Source organism: Rhododendron vialii, chromosome 11a (genome assembly GCF_030253575.1).
Source record: "Rhododendron vialii isolate Sample 1 chromosome 11a, ASM3025357v1".
In the NCBI taxonomy this organism is placed as follows: domain Eukaryota; kingdom Viridiplantae; phylum Streptophyta; class Magnoliopsida; order Ericales; family Ericaceae; genus Rhododendron; species Rhododendron vialii.
Window position 1 is genome coordinate 35,917,564 of NC_080567.1, and position 21,932 is coordinate 35,939,495.

A 21,932-nucleotide genomic window follows, 5' to 3' on the forward strand; every position below is an offset into this window, starting at 1 on the left:
ATTAATATTTTCCTTAGTTTTTACACAACCAAACACTGAAAAATAAGTAAAATATTTTACCGAAAAATATTTTACGCCCAAACAAACAAAGCCTTAAATGATAAAACGCTAGTAAAAAATGTTTGTGTTTCTATGCCAAGAAGATAAAAGGAAAAAAATAAGAGGACTAAAATGTGGCATTCGTCAATTGCTCATTTGGAAGAGATAGATACACATGACATGAGAGGAATCAAAACTTCTACAGTGAGAAACTGTTTCCCAGCCTATCTCGAAGAATCCTTTGGAATTTTTCTCATGACATGAGGTGAAATTCCCAGTTCCGTAGTCCATTGGCTCTTTCTCTAGGTATATCTTTTTCTTTTTTTTTAATTAGCACAGTATTTTTTTTGTTTTTTTTGTTTTTCTCTGTGAATATCTTTTTGTTTTTTTGCTCGGCTTCTCTGTGAATATCTTCTTGAATGTTTACCCCTTATTCTGTGGGCCATTGCCACGCATGTATGGTTGAATGAGAAGTGAGGAAAAGCCCCCGAAGTGATTCTTTTTCGGTTTTGAGTAAGTGAAAGTGTTGATCAAAAAAAAAAAAGTAAGTGAAAGTGCTAGCTAGGTTTAGGAGAACCCGGGAAGGGTGTTGTGCGGCTGTCGGTACGGCCTTGCCGGCATCAGTCCGACGATCAAAGATGTCCACTGCGTAGTGCTCGTCGAGTACTGCAAATGTACCAATAATTAACTTGATCAACTATCGTTAAGTGCCTCATCGGAATACATATAGCTGCTTAAGCTTCGAACCTCGTCTTCTAATAAGGTTGAAACACCCCAAGCGTAGGGCTAGGTCGTCGATAGCATAATATCCGGAAGTCCGGGATCGTACCCACAGAGAATCGAAATATAGCTAGTTTGGATTGTATGTTTATATGGTAGAGCGAGGCGTTTAAGACGGCCAACTTGATTTTGCTTTAAAAGTGAAAACTAAGGAAAAGACTAGAAATGAGCTTAATTAACGTAAAAGAGGCAAGTCTAGGGATCGTCCATCCCTTGACAAAGGTCGCTACCGGTTCTCGATTATAACTCAAGCGAGAGTCACGACCGCGTGCTCATGCCCGGAAGATTTAACTTTAATGACTACGTTTATCAAAAGATGTGATTAAACGGAACTAAACAAACCTATTTTTTGCTAATGTATCTAACACGTAGGAGGCCACGAGCCCTCAAAATGTCGCTTGCCAAGACCGCTTGACTAAACTTCATATCAAGGAGTTAACACCCATCGCTTAGACCAAAATGGCTAGGTTAATCCAATTCTGAAAACCATGATTTTAAGCTCGAAGTTTCGAGAACCAAATAACAACCTAAGTCATTGGGAAAGATTAGCCCAAGACTTAACCGAAAAACTACTCACACATAATAAAAAGACTAGAAAACATGCTTAAGAAAGAAAACATGATTAACCGATAAAAACGAAAATAAACTTGATATTAGTAAAGATCTAGTCCGTACAAGCAACTTTAATAAACGAGAAATTAACAAACGAGAAAGACTTATGTTTTTGAAGGAAATAACTAAGAAAGCTTGAAGCTTTAATGGAGTTCCTAGAAAATGAAAAAGACTTCAAATGATAAAAGACTACTTACAACTTAAAGGAAGGAGAGGGATATTTGTACTAATACACCTTTCTCTCTCAAAAAATATCTAAAAACATGCCAAAAGTGGCAAGTATGCTATAAAAGGAAAGTTGAAAAAGGAGGTAAAAACGTAGATATTTCTCCAGGATGAACCGGTACTGGGCAACCCCCAGTACCGGTACAAGGCCTTCAAACGGGCTGAAAAACACCAACTCTGGACAGCATGAACCGGTACTGGGCAATCCTCAGTACCGGTACAAGATTGACAGATTTTTTGGGCAACTTCGCAGGCTCGCTCCGGACACTCCCGAACTCGGATTTAGGAGTTCTTTAAACCGTTGGAAAGCTCGTCGAGCCTACTTTCTAACCCAAGTGGTTTGGATCAAAAGTAATTTGTACATCAAAAGTTATGACAATTCTACCCTCAGCACGTCGGAAGATGAGTAGCTTTAATAAAATCCTCACTTCTTCTTCAATTCCCTCGACTCTTGAGCGACCCGAGCAACCTCCAAACCATCTTTCGAGCACCACAATGGGGTGGCACATAGCCTTGAGTACTTAGGTGCACCTGGAGCATTCCTTGATGAACAAACGCACCTTATTTATACAAATTGCCTGAAATACACAAAAACATACCTTACGTGTAATATCGCATAAAAACGACAACATATATGTACAAACACAATATACTAGAGGACTTAAGCACCAAGAATATGCATTATTGGGTGCTTATCAATAGCTTGAAAAGAAATGAATCCTAATGGATACGAAACACTGGATAAAAACCACTGAATCCATTTTTTTCAAGTTATGTGTGTTCCGATAAGGCGCTTAATGATATCTGATCGAGTTGATTTTTGATACACTTGTAGTACTCGACGAGCTCTACGCAATGGATGTCTCCGATCGTCGGACTGATGCCGACAAGGTCGCGCAGCACATTACGCAGCACCCTCCCCGGTCCGTTTTAGGAGCTTGTGGAACGATATGGAATTTGCAGTGACCAAAATTTAACCTGACTCAAACTCGTTTTACGTACTTAACACTGCCATAGAAAATACTTGTCATGCATTGGTCTTGAAGAATTCATCGTTTTGGTGCCCTACACAGCTATAGTGCAGAGCGCACTACACCACCACCCCCGTTTACGGTCTTGAAGCAGTACTTCTTCTGTCCCTTTTTAAGAGTTTAATAGTTTATTTTGGTATGGTTATTAATAAGTGTTCATTTTATAAAGTTAGTAGGTAAAAGTTGGCGGCGCATATTCCATTTTGTCACTCAAAGTAGATATTTCATTTTGAGAAAAGTTAATGAGTAAAAGTGTAATGATGATGTCTCCATAAAGAGTAATAGGGAATGTAGAGGTAAAAAATTGATGTGAAAAATGTAATGATGATGTCTTTTTAATAAATTGGAGTTACGAAGCTGGACACTTAAAAAGAGACAAAGAGAATAGTATTTTCTTTACGTCATGTTGTCAGAAATTTTTCATAACCATGATATTTATTTCTCATTTTCTGAAGTAAAATCAATACTCCTTTTAAACTATTCTTTCCGTCCCGATTTGTTTATCTAATCTCAGGTTTTTAACTTATTAAGGAAACCAAATATAATCTATTAATTTGAAAATCTACATAATTTGATCTATTGATTTGAAACATGTATAAATTAAAAAAGAAACAAACACATCGGGACGGAGGGAGCACTTTAATTTATCTCCAGTGCCCTGAGACAGACTACACCCACGTAGCTAGGGATATGAGGTATACCTTCCTTTCTTGAGAGTGATGATGGACTGAGCTAATTGAGCAATAATGCTTAAGGTGCAATGAATTTTACGCTAGATTTTGAGGGGAAGGATCCAGTTAATTTGGCTTTTAACTAGTTTGGTCCATTTAGTTCATTCGAGCCATTTGAAAGTATTTCGGATGGCTCAAATTTAAAAGGGTGTTTTTCTAAAAGAAAATAAATAAAAACACCCCATTTAAATTTGACCCTTTCAAAACATTTTTAGATGATTCTGATGCACTAAATGGACCAAATCGACCCGAAACAAATTGATGGGATCCGGTCTCAGATTTTGATCCCTAGCTTCTGCAGTAGTACTCTCCCTGCATGTACAATTATTATTAGACCACATTATTTGTACGTTGACAGTGAAATCAAATTCATGCATGATCACCAATGTTAGTTCAAGGGAAACATGTCCTGATTCAATGGAGCAAACTAGAATCTCATGATTAAATACTATTTTTGTTTGACCATATAGTATACGGTAGTACGTATCATTCGTCCATAAGTGAAAGAAACATTTGTGCACATGGGCGCGAGTGCTTGGGAGAGGGAGGGAGAGGGAGGGGCACACCCTGGGACAGATGGATAGGGGACACGTGCCTCCGATCGAAATTAAAATAATTTTGTTATATTTTTGTATATTTATAATAATTATGAAATTACTTGTGTTATTATACATACACACTTACATATAGAATTAGTTTTATATTTCAATTTCGTCATATAGTGCATTTATGCTTGTTGGTTTCCGAACGGTTTATCTATTTGGATTGATTATTTTTGGGAATTGATATTCGCGCTCCAAGATTTACTGCAGGCGCCTCATCTTTTTGTTTTTACACTGTGATGTTGCCAGCAACATCACAGTGTAAAAACAAAATATACACTGATGTTGCCAGCAACATCACAGTATAAAAACAAAAAGGTGGAGCGCCTGCAGTAAATCTTGGAGCGCGAAAATCAGTTCCCTTATTTTTAATTGTAGTTATTTTTAACCGTTTAAGAATAATATTTTAAAATAATATCTCTATATAAAACTATCTCGATCATTCTAATGTTCACGTAAAACATACTATAAAAAAATTCTTTGAGATTTTGTGCTCATTTTAAATAATTTAATTGCAAGTATGTGTTATATACTTTTCGCAATGGTAATAATCAAAACCAATAATCAAAATATATCACGTCAGCATTTGATTATTCATTTAGTTCATAATCAAACTTAACAACCTCTACCGCCACATTAGTTATTTTTGCATCATTAACCAAAAAAACCCCCCACAAAATACAATGCACATTTATCCAATCGAAAACAAGTTTCAATCACGCACCTGACCACACCAAATTATTCGTCTCATCAATGTGGGGTGTTTTTGAGTTATTGAGTTTGGTTATTGGTAAAAGTTATTAAGTTTAGTTATGGAATTGGTGAAATTTGGTTATTTGCTAAAAGACTTGTAACTTTGCTTATTACAATATGGGGTATTTTTTGAGCATTGTTGTTAAATTTAATTATCCACACCCATTTACTTATTAGGACATCCACAGTGATATAATCAAAAGTCAATTGTTGTTAAAGTTAACAATATTGGTGTAAAAAATGGCTCACAATGATATAATCAAACTTAACAATATCTTTAGAAATAATCAAATTTTAGGCTTTGGATAGCCAAAACTAGCAACCTTTTTCAATAATCAAAATTTGTGAACCCCACACTACATAAGTTAATTGGTTCCAAAATTTATACACGCGTATTTCAACTAGTATTTTCTTCTTCTCTTCTTCACCTGCTCCATATCTTTTTCACTTCAACCACAAACTGTTTCTCTTTCTTTTCTTCCAAAAGTGAAACTCATATTTCTCGATTATCTACAATTTAACCCATCGTTGCCGGATTACGGTATTTCACTTTTCTTTCCTGTTTCTATTTTAGGCTGCATTCTTATGAACTCAACTTAAATCTGAAAATTGTCTTTATTTGATTTTTTTTCACATTTGTTAATTTTGCGCCAAACTTTTATGCGTTATTGATTCGACTCAACGAGAGAAATCGGAAAAATATTTCTTTTTACTTTTACCCAAGTATTTTGAGAAATAATTACTTTTTAGCAAAATAAATAAATTTTTTGACTAAAAAGTGGTTATTCTTTTTTGTTCCTCTCCTTATAGTTGAGTAAATGAAGAACCTTGCAAAAAGAAAGAAGAAGGAAGAACCTTGCATTATTTTCCAATTTCAAGAACACACCTGATTTTTTTTGAAAGATTAAGAGAGTGGTGGATTTGTGATATAGGCTACTGGAATAGGAAGAAGAAAAAAGTTTCGGTGTTGTTTTGATAGATAACACTTGGAAGAACACCATATGTTTGATATATTTTTGCCCAAAAAAAAATATCATAATGGAAGGAAGTGAATGGCGGGAAACAGAGGGGGAGAGATAGATTGTGTGAAATTGTAGTGGACTTCTTATTTTGGTTATGAACTAGAAGTGACCATTGTAAACCTCAACGTTGTTAAGCTTAGTAATCTCTTAAGTGAATAATCAAAAGCTGATGTGTCAACTTTTGGTTATCCATTTTTGATTATACCACTATGGATGACCTTACAACGGGGATGCTCTTATGCATGGCTTAATTGTGTACGATCTTATTATGGTTAACTAGAAAAATAAATTTTCACTATAAGGTACTCCTATATGAGTGCTTTAAAGAAATAGTATATCACTATGGAAACTTTTTTCCCGTTTTTAATTTTGTGTGTTTTGTTCGTCTTTTCTGAATTTTTGTTAGATTCATATCATATTTCTTGCACTAATTATCTATCTCGATGAGAGAAGTCTAAAAAATAAAATTATGACCCAAAAACAAAAAAAAAAGTTCACTAAAGTATCATTTTATATGAACTTTTTTCAACATCGATCCCACTTTTATTTTTTCTAATTCTTCTTGTCGAGAAGAATGATTAATTTTAAAAATTACGACGAAAAGCTCAACAAAAAGTTGCGAAAAATAAAAAATACCGAAAACGTTTTAGACCAAAAAAAAGAGTAGAACACAGCCTAATGTAACACAGACCAAAAAAAATACTTTATGCATTGTTTTGCATTGAACGTACTGCCGGTGTTTTTTTTTTTTCTTTTTTTGTGGTTTTTTGTTTCTGGAGTCGCGCACACTGTACTAGTGACTTCTCGTCCCGGATCGCGACATGGACCACCAGGATTTCAACACATGTGAGGTTGAGGGGGCCCGTACTTGCAAAGGTTCCGCGTTTGATGAGAATTCCATCCGCACACGCCGACCTGGGTCCACCGGATTGTAGCACTGCACCGCATGTGAAGTCCCGTCCACTAACGCCGTTATCAAAGATTCTCAAGATCATGACGAAATCTACCCCCTTAATACTCCATTTTTTTACTTTCAAACCACCTTATACTTTCAATTATGCTGAAATTGTACATATTTTTGGCACAAACACTTACAAAAATACTCGCATTAATTCGAGTGGCCCTCACAAAGCCTAAAGTATGAATGCCAAGTACTGTTGTGAGCTTCCCGACGTATTTTTGAGATGGAAAAACTTTACTTCTTTATATGATGAGTCAAATAAAAAACAGGTATTCGAGTTTGAGTCAATCTCTAGTAGTTTGGCTCATTCTATATTATCCTCATCTTTTTTCTCAAAGGAGCTTTTCTAAGCCAAGTTCAAGTAGATCTCCATTAGCTTAGTTTTGTAAAACCCTCTTATCTAAACATTATTGGGTGCTCTTGGGAGAACCACTACGTGGTGTCCCCAAAACTCATCTTGACTGCACATTGATAAAAGCCCGAGACTAAGTTTGTGAAACTTGCATGAATTTGTAGTGAAAGATACTAATATACCACGTGGCAATATCCCAAGACCACAGATGAATCACTCCTCTTTTCCTCTTGTATCCTCTTTTCCTCTTGTATGTTGTGCATGAAAAGTAAAATCCAGCTGTGCGTTGGACTCTTTTGCTCTTCAAACTCAAAGCCCCTATTCTTCTTGCCTTATTGAGACGTGATTGAAATCAACACCTAAATGTCCTACTTGTTGAGGGAAATGGTTTCCCAATATGAAATACCAAGGACCCCCAAATCAACCCAACCTGCCAAACCAACATGAGGCCTAATATTTGTCCTTTTGATCCATGTGTGGCCACCTATTAGTCTATAAACAAAGGAAAGTTAGGTACACAAAAATCGTAGGAAAGTTCACCTGTAATACTCATACGTCCATGGACTCTGTTTTGTGTCTGTGTACGTGTTTATCCATTCTTAGTAGGCGAAGAACCTTTTTTTTTTTTGATAACCTAATATCCAAGCCCCAGCTTGCGAGCAATTCGAGTAATTATGGGGCCCTGAAGTTGACGACCGGACAACCCGCCAATAGCTCCAAGGTTTTGAATGTTTGGCCTCCGTGGGATTCGAACATGCTAAAACAAACATTTATTGATTTTTTTGTTCCCACTGGGCCAAACCCCTCGGGGTTGGCAAAGCTTTAACAGTTAACACATGGGAAAAACGACGTAGACGAAAGAGAGATAAAAACATACCTGACCAAATTGCCTGTCAGGAGCCCTGATCTCCTAGTCGATTTTCTGTTGTCCCCTAGTCTCAAACCCCATCTCTACCACACGGTTAAAGTACCAGAGACGCATTATGTGGTAGAACGGGGTGTAGTAGCGTCTCATTCCATTTTCGGCATAAGCACCTTCTTCTACTTTCGGCATAAGCACCTTCTTCTACAGGTGAATGTGGTTTAGGAAACAATTCTCATACAAGCACATATATAAGATAAATATAAGAACTTCCCTGTTTCTAAACAATATTGAATTTTCATTATGGGTGGTAGAAAGGGGTGCTGGGATACAGCGACTTGGAAAATATTGAACATAAGTCCCCGTTTCTGAAGAATCTTGAAATTTCATGCGTTCACGAATCTTACTCCAAGCTATAAATACCGAAGAATACCGAAGAGCTCTGCTAAGGTAGAGTAGAAATTGGAAAGACTAACCTTTGTTACGAAAGTATAAACAAAAAGCATGCAAGTGTGCAATAGTTTTCCGATAATAATGTGAATGTTTGTACCGTACAATTCTATCAATATCAAGTGCATATCTGAGCAACTGATTCCCTTCCTATTGCACAAAGGACTTGCCGTGAAGGTCATCCCAACTTAATAAACAGTACGTAAATCAATTCCAAACCTTTTTCTCCATTATTAGGATGCACATGCCAGAGCTAATCCCACCACCGTCACACCGATTCCATCTGCAGATCAATAATTTACAGGTTTGAATCAAAAGAAACGCATCAAGAAATCGCACGTTTTTTGAACCAACCGAACAATATCAATGCTAAATGTAGCAAACTCTCACGTCAACCATGGTCCATGCAGTCTAAGGTGTTCCGTTTATCTACTTCAGATACTGACAAGTACCGTTCAATTTTTTAACTTCCGTCTGCTGAAAGAAATTTGAAAGGTGTTTTGGCATCTACGAAACATGCGCAGTAGTCTCTCTCCTTGTAACATCCTTATTTTTCCTTCTACTTCCAGCTCATCTTACGTGTAAGTGAACCTTACCAAATACAGGACCACCCCAGAAAACCATTTGGCAAACTTCTTTTCAACACAAGTTGTCCCTATCCACATCCCAAGCTCTTCACTCTATATAAACACCTCATCACTCTATATAAACACCTCATCACTCACCTCCCTTCCCATTGACTTAGCATTCTTGAGCAGCATTTTCACCATCCACTGTCCTCAACCCATTTATAACTGCAAAATTAAAGGCTCAGGCATAGACATAGAAACAAAAATTATGCCTACTTTCATATTAATATTGCTCTTTATCCTTACCGTCCTCTCTTTTTTTTCATCAAAGAAGCAAAAGAGGAAACCAAAACAAAAGGCTAAGCTTCCCCCAGGATCAATGGGGTGGCCTTACATAGGAGAGACTCTCCAACTCTACTCTCAAGACCCAAATGACTTCTTTGCTAAAAAGCAAAAAAGGTAAAAGGCCATCTTTAGGTACTATAATATCGTATTCCTCTCTCCCAGCCTTTTATTTGCTTAAAGATTAACGTGTTTAATGCGGTCTTATGTTATTCAGATACGGTGAGATATTCAAAACCCACGTACTTGGGTGCCCTTGTGTCATGCTGGCTAGCCCTGAGGCCGCACGGTTTGTGCTGGCGAGTCATGCTCACTTGTTTAAGCCCACATACCCCAAAAGTAAAGAGAAGATGATTGGCCCTTCGGCGCTGTTTTTCCACCAAGGAGACTACCATACTGACCTGAGGAAGCTGGTTCAGAGCTCTTTATCACCTGAAGCGATTAGGAAATTGATTCCTGATATCGAAGCCGTAGCCATTTCTGCCTTAGAGTCATGGGCCAGTGACCAGGTCATTAACACCTTCCATGAGATGAAAAGGGTAAGTGAGAGTCTATTCTTTTTGTCATTTTTCCATTCGAATTAGTCTTACTGTTTCTAGTTTTCAAATATGCTTTTCCAAGACATATGAACTTAATAATCATCCACAGTTCGCTTTCGAAGTTGGAATCCTCTTCGTGTTTGGCCATTTGGACGGAAAATATAGAGAAAAGCTGAAGGAGAACTACTGCATAGTGGACAAAGGGTACAATTCTTTCCCAAGCAATCTTCCGGGAACTGCATATAACAAAGCAATCATGGTAAGAGCAGAGTTCTAGTCTCTCCCATTAGTAGTTTGTGATATCAGTTGAAATCCTTTAAACTGACTATTCCCTGAAACTTCTGTCTCATGAATTCTTGAAGGCAAGGAAAAGGCTTGCTCACGTAATAAGTGAGATAATATGTGACAGGAAGGAGAAAAGACTACTGGACAAGGATTTGTTGGGTCATTTGCTGAACTTCAAAGATAAAAGAGGGCATGCATTGGCTGAAGATCAAATTGCCGATAACATCATAGGGGTTCTATTTGCTGCCCAAGATACAACAGCCAGTGTCCTAACATGGATTGTTAAATACCTCCATGATGACCATAACCTTCTGGAAGCTGTCAAGGTAACTATTCCATGGAAGTTCTAAAAACACGATTCCTAGCAATGTTATGTACTCGAAAGTCATGATTTTGGTGTGGCAGGCAGAGCAAAACGTGATATATGAGTCAAATGAAGGAGAAAACAGGCCCTTGACATGGGCTCAGACTAGAAATATGCCACTAACGCACAGGGTAAGTGCCCCACCTTTATGCCTATTTTAAGAACCACATTCTTGGAAGAATGCCTACCAGGTATTATGTCATATGTACAAACAATTTCAGGTTATATTGGAGAGCTTGAGGATGGCAAGCGTCATATCATTCACCTTCCGAGAAGCAGTGGTTGATGTAGAATACGGAGGTAAGGGCTTGAAGAAGATTGAACACCATAGACCATATGACATTAGATTTAAAAAGAGGTTTAAGCATACAAGATTTGATAAGCAGCCGAGAAAATATTAGTGACATTAGTGACAGAAAGAGAGGAGAAAGTACAACAAAGTGGACAACAAACCCACACAAAAAAAAGGGAAACAAAAACAGAAAATTTTATATCTCGCATTTCCTATCGATAGATGTAAAAGAATAAAGGAGTCGTCTTAAAGGAGGGTGATATTCAATCCCGAAAAGAGAAGCGATAGCCACAGTTTTACAGATACTTATGATGTCTTGTTGTCCTAATATGCAGGATACCTTATTCCAAAAGGTTGGAAGGTGATGCCGTTGTTCAGGAACATTCACCACAACCCTGAATTCTTCCCTGATCCTAAACATTTTGATCCATCAAGGTTTGAGGTATGTGGCAAGAAGCTCTATAGATAGAGGCTATGAAAACAACTTAAGGGTTTCTTTAATACTCGTAGTATAATATTTCTGGTTTTTTTGGATTCAGGTTGCTCCAAAACCGAACACATTTGTGCCATTTGGCAATGGAGTGCACGCTTGTCCAGGGAATGAACTTGTGAACTTGGAGATGCTTATTTTAGTCCACCATCTGGTAACCAAGTTCAGGTATGAAAATGATAGTCAAAGTTCTCTTCTCCAGGAAAAAAGAAAAAGGATAATTGAATATCCCAAAAAATTTCTTTACAGCAAGACTCAAGGAAAAAAGATGCCAAACACCATCTGTTTTTTGCATTTGGACTTTGTGTTGATTAACAAAACAAAATTCTAACAGATAGATACCACTTAAGGAATATGGAATTTACCAATAGTTTGAGCTTTCTGGACCTCAATTTAGTTGTCTATACTTGAATATATGTAAATATACATTTTGCGCATCCAAGATAAGTGAGAGGTCGAAAGAGAAAACAAGTGGAAGAAGTTAATTGACTTACGGAGGTTACATTTGTCTGAGAGTGCAAAATAAATATTCTGACAAGGCTCTTTCTGTTTTTAACTGGTGATTTCTGATTGCAGGTGGGACGTGGTGGGTTCCCAAAGTGGGATTGAGTATAGTCCATTCCCAGTCCCTCAGCAAGGACTACCAGCCAAGTTTTGGAAACTTCCAGCACCCAAGAATTGTGCATCAAACGGAAGTTGACTCCCGAAAGAGAAATCTGATTCTCGACGTCATCTTATGAACTAATCTTGTTTACGAGGCATCATAGCAGAACATTCTTATTTATTAATGAATTGCATTTCATGTCTTCTAAGAAGAAATTTGCATGCAAGATTTTGTAAGTGAGATTAGGAGTACTCAGTTGTGCTAATAATTTTTCCATTACTAATCAAACCATGTTATTCATGGATCTTGTTGCTTCCTATTTCCTTGATGTCCCTGATATTACTGTCCAATATAAGATTCAAACTATTATCCTACGGAGATTATGGATTAGCATAAACATAAGAGTAAGCAAAATTCTCTCTCCTTTTTCCCATGAATGTACTTGTAACTAGTATTTATCCAAGTTTGAGTCAGGTCTCCTTCCGCTCATCCATTTATACGGGAGGGAGCAATACTAAAGGACACCAAAATTTTAGCTTAGCTAGCCATTGCTCAGCAACAGCTTATGGGATGTTTTCAGGGCCCATACGTATATGTATAAGTAAGGGTCTGTGTGGTGGTGAACGTGATACACAGTGGCGGACACAGAATTTGTACAAAGCACGGGCCCAAGTCACATGTATTTTTACATTGAAAACAGAAAAAACTATAGTCTCTAATATAAATATTACTACTTACAAGTTCTCAGAAGAAGACAAGATTTTCTACATATACATAATCGCATAAACCACGACTCGAAAATTGTTCGATAACTTGGAATTTTTGGGATTTTTTTCAAACATACATAGAAATTTTATCGACTTTTTTTCACTCAAGAGAATTGCAGGGGCCAATTCTATAGAACTTTTCCAAATTAACCTGAATATACGGTATAGTTAGTGGGATAATTGGGGGATGTGCAGGGGCCCGGGCCCCCGCTTGCATCCACCTCAGTCTGCCTCTGGTGATACAACGGGTGGAGAAGCACAAGAAACTCAGTAGTCCCAAACGAAATGCAACAGACATCATCATCATCATAGTTAGGAAGGCATCATTGTCTTACATAGAGATTTGTTGAAGAAATGGAAGGCATCATGAAAAAAAAATGCTACTCTATACATACATAGAGGAAGCCAAAGCTTAGAAGGCTAGGGATCCGCTCAATTCAAGCCTCAAAATACTCTACAAAAATCGTCAACTGTTGCAAATTAATGGGTGCAAGCAAGAACAATGAAGCAAGAATACAAAATCAAACAATGGAAGATTAGAAGAGACCTGCCTGTTACTGTCAATGAGATCGATCCCATCAATTCCTTCCTTCCATAGCTTCCTCTGAATTCTGATGAACGAACCACCAAATTCACTCCTTTTCCCTCGGAGGAGCGAATTTGTATTCCGTAATGAAGTGGGTATGATCAAGTGTGGCCAAGTCTTTTTTCAGAAAAATAAATTTAACAAAATCATCTCCGATTATGTATCAATCGATATCAAATTAACTTGATCTTCACCAAAGTTTATCTTCTTTACAAGATCTACGACTTGAAAAGTCTCGATCAAGAAATAAACCCTGTATGAGTTCGCAATTTTACCAATTAGACGTCGTAGGTTCTATAATGCGACCTTAAAAGGACACGCCGTCGTTTTAACGGACTTCATGGGTTCAAAATGCAAATTGGGTTTTATCAAGTGTGACCAAATCTATTTTCACAAAAATAAATTCGTCAAAATCATCTCCGATTTCGTATCAATTGACATCCTACTAACATGATCTTCATCAAGGTTTTTCCTTTTGTCAATCTCTACCACTTGGACACTTTCGATCAAGAAACAAACCCAGAATTAGTTTGCAATTTACCAATTATACACCTTGAAACACTTCTCAAGTTGAAGATGCGATGTCTGAGTGGAATTCGACCGGCTTCATTTTGGTGGACCTCCAGTGTTTGAAGTGGCGAGGTCTCAAGAAAACCCGGTCGACGTCGTTTCAGTCGCCCCCAAATATCGACTCACCCAGCGTGAGTTTATTTGAGCTCTCTCTCCCTCTGTGTATTGCATATTTTATCTTACATCTACGGTCACAAACAACCGTCAATTCTCCGTAAATTGATTCTGGCCTCGCATCTCAAGTATGCAAAGTCTCGATTTTTATCCAAATTGTACGTGATTCAAATTAGGCTATGGGTTTCATCATTTTATGTTACCTAATTTAATTCAACTCGATCTTCTTTGTGGGTGGTTGGATTATTATTATTTTGTGTGTGCGTAGCTATTCTTGTCTTTATCACCAAAACTTTCAATTTTCATTTCTTTACTTCCATGGATTCTCTCAGAACAGAGCGCTTTGGTTTTTCTTATCAGGAGAAAAACCACTTGCCAATTTGAGCCGTGTGAATTGAGATGGTTTTAACTGTCGGGCTAAATATTGTGTGCCTAAAATTGTTTGCCTGGTTTACATTGTAGTTCATTAGAGTTTCGTTCTCCTCTATGTATCCCTAAAAATCCAATATCCAAACACCGCCTCAAGCAAAAGACTAGAGGTACAAGCAGGAAAAAAATTATGAGATGATATGGATACTTTCATTTCGAAGCAGAGAACTTGGTAAAAGATGATTCCTTCACTTTTTTGTGTGTGTTTTTACTTCCCTAAGATCAATATCCTCCTTTGTAACTACCAATATATTTTTAAAAAATTGGTCGAGGGTCCTTTTAGAAACATGCTATATATTTTTGTAAGCAGGAATTAGGAAAGCTGGAGCTGGCATTCCTTATTTTGGTTTGGAAAGCTGTAACTATATGGATTTGGGTTTGGAATTTTTTTTTCAAACCCACAACCGAACAAGGGCTAAGAGTATGCGGGGAAATGGGTCTCATAATATGCTCGTGTTACATGTTATTCCTGTATAATCGACAATTGGTGGGGGATTTCCATTGTACAGAATTTTTATCTATGTTTTTTTCCATATGACGAAAACCCTTTATGGGGAAAGCTGAAACAAGATTTAATATTGCAGTATTGTATACTCCGACAGGCTTTAAACACTCTTTCTTGTGAAAACAGATGTTTCAAATTTTAATTTATTTCAAATTTTATCAAAGATGAGATCTCTCAGATCTTTGGCTTCTGCATGCTTCCGCAATGCTCTTAATGTTCGTCTTCAAAATTGACTATGTTGTTATTTTGACACTATCCCTCGTACAGGTAGTCTCTAAACCATTGAGCTACGGGTACAGAGTCGCAAGGATATGTAATTGTTAGGAGGTGCCAATGGTAGGTGTTTCTTGGTTTATAAGCCAGGGTCATTTTTGGACCGAATGTGATCCAGATTAAACGTTTGGGCTCTTCGGGGTCAAAAGCTCAGGGTAATACACCACCCGTTGTATCACGTTCACCACCACAGGGACCTTAGTTATACATATACCTATGGGCCCTGAAAATATGCCATAAGCTGTTGCTGAGCAATGGCTAGCTAAGCTACGATGTTGGTGTCCTTTGGTATTACTCCGTCCCATAGAAATGGAAGAGTGAAAGGAGACCTGACTCAAACTCATATAAATACACTAGTTACAAGTACATTCATTGGAAAAAGGAGAGATAATTTGCTTACTCTTATATTTATGCTAATCCAATAATCTCGTAGGATAATATTTCGAATCTTAAGGACATGAAGGAAATAGGAAGCAACATGATCCATGAACAACATGGTTTGATTAGTGATGGAAAAATTATTAGCACAACAGAGTAGTCACATTCTCACTCACAAAATCTTTCGTGCAAATTTCCCTTAGAAGACATGAAATGTAATTCATTACTAATAAATAAGAATGTTCTGATATAAGGCATCGTAAACAGGATTAGTTCGTAAGATGAAGTCGAGAATCAGATTTCTCTTTAGGGAGTCAACTTCCGCTTGATGCACAATTCTTGGGTGCTGGAAGTTTCCAAAACTTGGTCGGTAGTCCTTGCTGAGGGATTGGGAATGGGCCATACTCAATCCCACTTTGGGAACCCACCACTTCCCACCTGCAACCAGAAATCACCAGTTAAAAACAGAAAGAGCCTTTGTCAGAATATTTTTTTGCACTCTCAGACAAACGTATCCTCCGTAAGTCAATTAACTTCTTCCACTTGTTTTCTCTTTCAACCTCTCAATTATCTTGGATGCGCAAAGTGTTTATATGAACATATATTCAAGTATAGACAACTAAATTGAGGTCCAGAAAGCTAGAACTATTGACGAAACTATTGACGAATTCCACGCATGTTCCTTGAGTGATACTTGAAGCAAGATATAGTTTTGACACACCAGTGTGCAGTAGATAAGTAATCATTCTATCCCGGTTAACAGCAAAGTAAACCTTGCAGCAAGACTTAGTTCAACTTACTTGAGGATCAAATTAGCATAAGACACTTGCACATTCTTATTTGGAGATGAACAACAACTTGAAAATGCATCAAGAATCTACAAAGGTCAATAAACGGACAAATCAACAAGACTTTAGATTCAATAGGAAAACGACTACAACAGCACATGCCAGCCCAGAGGCTAAAAGTGCTCCATACAACTTATTCCTAGTTACAGGAATAACAGGCAAAAGGAACATACTAACCTCACTGCGATGCTTTTGCAACCATGGATAGTAGCATGAATTCTTGAAGACGTTAGTAACAGCACGAATACTGGTCAAAAGATTTGCTGGAAGGGGAGGACTTGAAGTAACATTGTTAATCATCTCTATCAGCACATCTGGTTAAGAGGAGAAAAAAGGTATCCGATAAATGCCAAACTTGAACGAAAACATAACAGAGGGGCATATGCACCACAATATTCCAAACGAATCACAACAGATTAAGCATGTGTTTAGGGCCTGTTCTTCAGCCTGAACAGCTTAAGGCCCTGTTCTGGGGTAGCCCACCTAATAGCACGCGGGAGTCCTACTAAAAGAGGTCCATCAAAAGATACCACTTTTATCCACATGCTTGAGTAGTCTAGTAGCCCCATCCGGGTGCAGAATGTTCATCCTCAAAATGTCGATCACTGCAAAATGATCATCCTCAATACGTCTACCACCAGACATGAGAGATAATAGAGAGGATCGGATCTGCATGGCAAGCCACGTCTTGTTCATGTTAAACTAGACCTGTTCACCAAATGTCCAGCTGAGGTGAAGTATAGCTTAGACCGAATTTCAACAGTTTTACATTAATATACTTCACCTCAGCTGGACATTTGGTGAACAGGTCTAGTTTAACATGAACAAGACGTGGCTTGCCATGGAGATCCGATCCTCTCTATTATCTCTCATGTCTGGTGGTAGACATATTGAGGATGATCATTTGCAGTGATCAACATATTGAGGATGATCATTCTGCACCCGGATGGGGCTACTAGACTACTCAAGCATGTGGATAAAAGTGGTATCTTTTGATGGACCTCTTTTAGTAGGACTCCCGCGTGCTATTAGGTGGGCTACCCCAGAACGGGGCCTTAAGCTGTTCAGGCTGAAGAACAGGCCCTAAACACATGCTTAATCTGTTGTGATTCGTTTGGAATATTGTGGTGCATATGCCCCTCTGTTATGTTTTCGTTCAAGTTTGGCATTTATCGGATACCTTTTTTCTCCTCTTAACCAGATGTGCTGATAGAGATGATTAACAATGTTACTTCAAGTCCTCCCCTTCCAGCAAATCTTTTGACCAGTATTCGTGCTGTTACTAACGTCTTCAAGAATTCATGCTACTATCCATGGTTGCAAAAGCATCGCAGTGAGGTTAGTATGTTCCTTTTGCCTGTTATTCCTGTAACTAGGAATAAGTTGTATGGAGCACTTTTAGCCTCTGGGCTGGCATGTGCTGTTGTAGTCGTTTTCCTATTGAATCTAAAGTCTTGTTGATTTGTCTGTTTATTGACCTTTGTAGATTCTTGATGCATTTTCAAGTTGTTGTTCATCTCCAAATAAGAATGTGCAAGTGTCTTATGCTAATTTGATCCTCAAGTAAGTTGAACTAAGTCTTGCTGCAAGGTTTACTTTGCTGTTAACCGGGATAGAATGATTACTTTGGTGCACACTGGTGTGTCAAAACTATACCTTGCTTCAATTATCAGTTTTAAATTGTGGGTTGGGACATGTTCCTTTTCCATCTTTGATCTTGTGTGTCACGACCCAAAACCGACCCTAGAAGTCGTGACCGGCCAAGCGGGTGTTAAGCCGCCAAAGGCCTGCTCATAATCTAGTTTAGGGATTTCTAACATCGTCGTCTTTTTAAACCATAGAATTCCAAGTGTGCGGAAGCGTAGAATAAATAAGATAATCCCAGAACTTCTAAGTGTACAAGTATAATAAATACAAACCATTTGACACCACTTGATTCTCCATGGTTATTCTAGAAACTCATTCAGTCCACAACTTGCTATCTACCTTAACCTGAAAAATTGGAAAAGGTTTTTCATAAGCCGAAGCTCGGGTGAGAAACGTATACAAAAGTTACAAGTTTGACCATGGAAATACCCCACATTATAAAACAGTTCAAAGCAACAATTCAAATATTTCGTTGACCATCCAGTTCAAGCATTTTTGTCCGAAAGCTCATTTCTTTGGTCCAAGAGATGGACCCTTTTCATTCCATTTATTTTTCAACTTTTGCACTTTTGAGCGATAATAGCATTCAACGGTATTTTTGCCAGTCTGTTGGGGAGCGACCCCATTGAAGAGTGGTAAGATATCATTACCCGGTGATGCCTGGCCGCATCTCCTACCTTATTACTTCACGCCACTAGTATCTTTGCCCGTCCCCTAGCGCTCGGGACACCGTTCGAATGAATCATATTATCACGAGCATGTACTAGCAACCAGTAACATTCAAATTTCCAAAACATACTGCCAAGGTCTACTTTAACTGAACTTAAAAGATTTATAAACCAGCCATCGCATGCATTAACATCAATTAAACCAAGTAGGAAGTTCAAATCCTATATTTTCCAGCAAAATCAAGCAATAGCATCTCATTCCAAAATTTTAGAAAATACATGTAACTGAGGTATGCGCAACTCACCAAAAAGAAGTAGCGGTCACTTTACACACGTCACCTCACTTCACAGTTCTTGCACCTAAACACGTAATGTTCTGATGTTAGCTAAGATTCCTATATCCGAAATTTAACTAATTACTTTGGGTGGTAATGTCCATAACTGGGGTAGTGTCATATTTATTTAAAAAGTCAGAATACTCCTTTAGACAATTTAGGGTCAATTAGAGTCTAATTTCTCTGCTAATTTTAGGTATTCTATTTCTTTCACGTAAATTTTAGAAATCCAGGTGAATACCTCAATTTTTCCAATATTCCCTGAACTTTAGTCTAAAATCAATCAATAACAATCAAGAAATTTCAAATTAGGCTTTTAAGATCCTATTTTTAGGGCTGATTTCATTACGACGGCGAGTCTCAAATTCGAACTCTTTGCCAAAAGGAGTTTTGCTTGTGTGAAAATATTAGAGGTTTGGGTGCGGTGAACGCGTGAAGAGAAAGAGATACAGTGGAGAGGTGAGAGGAAGTAGCACAACGTGGCCGGCAGCGGGGGCTGCCAATTTGTGGTGGCGTGCGTGTATTATGTGTGATTTGGATGTCTTGTATTTTTTTCACTCTACTTTCCAATATAGATACGTGAAATACCTATTTTAATATAAATTCATAGAGTGGGAAGGTGAAATTACCAGAAGAGAGGGAAAAGGAAGCTCGGCAATGGAGTCTTCCGGCGAACGGCGCGTCCGTCAGTGTGGAGGACCAGTACAGAAGTTCCGTTCTCTTTTTATTTTAGTTCCTAATTTCTTCCTTTGCTTTGTATGGTTAAATAAGGCTTTATTCCCTTTTGTCTTCTAATATATGAAACGGTGAACGGTGAAACAGGTTAAAGTAATGACACCTGTTTCCTTCCCCAATTGACACAGGGTGTTACGTGTTCCGCTAGCACGAGTTCAATCCGTACGCGTTCAGATTTTAGTCTCCGAAAAATCTCAAAAATTCAACATAGACTAATAAAAGTATGGGGATTATCATGGCGGTGTCCGATTTTAAAGGAATGATTCCAACGTCGCGTAACTCATGCCGTATATAAGATATAACTCCATTGCCCCATAGTATTTACAAAATTGAATCAGAATTCACACATTCATTCGGATCATGATACATTTCGCGTAGCCTAACATACTATTAGAATTAAATTAGAGTGTCGAGCATCTATTCGGATCACGTGACTAGAATTTTAAAAGTTTGGATTTTACATTGTGTTTGGTCGAATTTGGCTTCAAATTTTTATTTCATTGTGGTTTAAGTCATGCTCCTTTTCCATCTTTGATTCTCGAGCTGTTTGATAAGCGTTACAGTTATTCTGTGCTATTGATTGGAAGTAAGGACCTAGAAGGCCAATCCCAAGTTCACTCAGCAGCTCTTGAGGTAGGGCTTTACATTCCAACCATTTTTTAGTTGAAATTGAATCACATAATCGAGCAGTATAACACCTCACTCAACTCTAGCTTTTAGGCAGAATTTGTTCGTATTCAGAAGGAAGTTTGACAAAAAGTTTCCATATTTTAGACAGATTGCGGAAGCGGAAAACCTCGAAGTTGACTCAAAATACCAGGCTTCAAAACCTCGCTGGTACTTACAAATTTCACTGAACTTCTTGTTGTGCACTGTGATTACTGCTTAGCATAGTAATTACCTCGTAACAGAATAATGTTGGGGTAGAATATGACCTATCTGAGTTCACGTAGAAAATAATTGTTTCTCACATGATGTCCTCTTGAATTCCTCGCTATGTCAAGGTTGAACATTAAAAACCTTCAAGTGCGACGCATTTAGTTATTTTGTTTGACTTGCACTGGGTTTCTGAACAGCAAGTTCAGTTCCGACCTCATTTTGTTTCCTTCATATGTACGTGATTGGGCGAGTTTTCCCCTCATCGCTAGTAAGGCCTTCTTTGTTGTACCTGGCCAGGACATTTTGGAAGTCAGCATTACTAGTACGACTACTCTGCTAAGTAGTCGTAGTCGTAGTAGTCCACAACAAAAACAAAAAGTATTAGTCCATGTCCGAAGTCCCTCGATGTGCTGTAGGAAATCAAGTATAATACAACAACAATAACAGAACTCATCTAGTTCCCAATTATTAGGAGTATGGGCGGGGGAGGATTGGAAAAAGACCTAACCTTTGGCAATATACGAACAAAATAGTTGCTCTCATAATACCACCGAAACAATGGCCCCCTATACCTCCAAGAACCAAGGAGCTAAAGGGACGTTTTGCTGCGGAACCATGCCCTCAAATCAAAGCCCAAAGGCATCAGAGAGGACAGGCCAAGAGGCAAAATCAATTTCTATGCACATTACCAAAATCAAGTATAATAGTTTCCAAAAATAAAAACTTTGGAGATTGGTTTCTTAGGGCCTATGCAGTATCATGTTCTGAAAGCTGCTTGCTATCTGTTCGTAAAATTGAAGGGGAAAAACAAGAAAAAGGAAGAAGATTTGCCTCAGTCTTTTAGAGCTTTTTAATAGTAGCAACTTTCCTGAAACAATTGGTTTTGGGGGAACAGTTTGAAACTGTTTCTGTGTTTCTTTTATGCTCATTAGACAATAAAACTTGGTCGAGAAGGATTATGTTTCGTAGTATAAATTGTTTTCTTTTGTGGGTTCCCAAAGTGGGATTGAGTATGGTCCATTCCCAGTCCCTCAGCAAGGAATACCAGCCAAGTTTTGGAAACTTCCAGCACCCAAGAATTGTGCATCAAGCGGAAGTCGACTCCCTAAAGAGAAATCTGATTCTCGACTTCATCTTACGAACTAATCCTGTTTACGACTCATTATATCAGAACATTCTTATTTATTAATGAATTGCATTTCATGTCTTCTAAGGGGAAATTTGCGCGAAAGATTTTGTAAGTGAGAATGTGACTACTCTGTCGGTGCTAATAATTTTTCCATCACTAATCAA

At 37.9% G+C, this 21,932-nt stretch overlaps 3 protein-coding genes and 1 long non-coding RNA gene across 5 annotated transcripts; 2 read left to right on the top strand and 2 right to left on the bottom strand.

Annotated features, from left to right (window-relative positions):
* Nucleotides 1–6,993: 6,993 nt before the first annotated feature.
* LOC131308450 (uncharacterized) lies at nucleotides 6,994–13,926 on the bottom strand. 2 transcript variants are annotated; one of them, XR_009194436.1, is made up of 4 exons: nucleotides 13,220–13,926; nucleotides 8,640–8,703; nucleotides 7,986–8,149; nucleotides 6,994–7,600 (listed from the first exon to the last, which is right to left on the bottom strand). It is a non-coding gene; the product is annotated as an uncharacterized LOC131308450 (long non-coding RNA). The 2 variants fall into 2 exon arrangements; XR_009194435.1 differs by lacking the exon at nucleotides 13,220–13,926 and having other exon boundaries at nucleotides 8,640–9,112.
* LOC131308449 (abscisic acid 8'-hydroxylase 4-like) lies at nucleotides 9,146–12,205 on the top strand. Its single transcript, XM_058335385.1, has 9 exons — nucleotides 9,146–9,448; nucleotides 9,549–9,870; nucleotides 9,980–10,129; nucleotides 10,233–10,481; nucleotides 10,561–10,650; nucleotides 10,741–10,819; nucleotides 11,147–11,253; nucleotides 11,351–11,469; nucleotides 11,878–12,205. The coding sequence occupies exons 1-9, from the start codon at nucleotides 9,258–9,260 to the stop codon at nucleotides 11,999–12,001; spliced, it is 1,431 nt and encodes a 476-aa protein (XP_058191368.1). The 5' UTR covers nucleotides 9,146–9,257; the 3' UTR covers nucleotides 12,002–12,205.
* A 2,352-nt stretch (nucleotides 13,927–16,278) lies between the features above and the next one.
* LOC131307774 (uncharacterized) lies at nucleotides 16,279–17,073 on the bottom strand. Its single transcript, XM_058334456.1, has 3 exons — nucleotides 16,906–17,073; nucleotides 16,553–16,689; nucleotides 16,279–16,404 (listed from the first exon to the last, which is right to left on the bottom strand). The coding sequence occupies exons 1-3, from the start codon at nucleotides 17,069–17,071 to the stop codon at nucleotides 16,324–16,326; spliced, it is 384 nt and encodes a 127-aa protein (XP_058190439.1). The 5' UTR covers nucleotides 17,072–17,073; the 3' UTR covers nucleotides 16,279–16,323.
* A 185-nt stretch (nucleotides 17,074–17,258) lies between these two features.
* LOC131307773 (uncharacterized) lies at nucleotides 17,259–20,813 on the top strand. The gene is made up of 5 exons (XM_058334455.1): nucleotides 17,259–17,360; nucleotides 17,577–17,713; nucleotides 17,862–17,938; nucleotides 20,324–20,393; nucleotides 20,539–20,813. Exons 1-5 carry the CDS (start codon nucleotides 17,303–17,305, stop codon nucleotides 20,647–20,649), a joined length of 453 nt encoding a protein of 150 aa, XP_058190438.1. The 5' UTR covers nucleotides 17,259–17,302; the 3' UTR covers nucleotides 20,650–20,813.
* The last annotated feature ends 1,119 nt before the right edge of the window (nucleotides 20,814–21,932 follow it).

Bases quoted from the DNA above. Each gene is read 5' to 3' on its own strand.
- LOC131307774 (XM_058334456.1), bottom strand. From the start codon at position 17,071: ATGAACAAGACGTGGCTTGCCATGCAGATCCGATCCTCTCTATTATCT. The intron at 16,690-16,905 runs GTATCTTTTGAT...CCTCTTAACCAG, and splicing joins CAAGCATGTGGATAAAAGTG to ATGTGCTGATAGAGATGATT. The intron at 16,405-16,552 runs GTTAGTATGTTC...TGACCTTTGTAG, and splicing joins TGCAAAAGCATCGCAGTGAG to ATTCTTGATGCATTTTCAAG.
- LOC131307773 (XM_058334455.1), top strand. From the start codon at position 17,303: ATGATCATTCTGCACCCGGATGGGGCTACTAGACTACTCAAGCATGTG. The intron at 17,361-17,576 runs GTATCTTTTGAT...CCTCTTAACCAG, and splicing joins CAAGCATGTGGATAAAAGTG to ATGTGCTGATAGAGATGATT. The intron at 20,394-20,538 runs GTAGGGCTTTAC...TATTTTAGACAG, and splicing joins TTCACTCAGCAGCTCTTGAG to ATTGCGGAAGCGGAAAACCT.
- LOC131308449 (XM_058335385.1), top strand. From the start codon at position 9,258: ATGCCTACTTTCATATTAATATTGCTCTTTATCCTTACCGTCCTCTCT. The intron at 10,130-10,232 runs GTAAGAGCAGAG...GAATTCTTGAAG, and splicing joins CATATAACAAAGCAATCATG to GCAAGGAAAAGGCTTGCTCA. The intron at 10,651-10,740 runs GTAAGTGCCCCA...AAACAATTTCAG, and splicing joins ATATGCCACTAACGCACAGG to GTTATATTGGAGAGCTTGAG.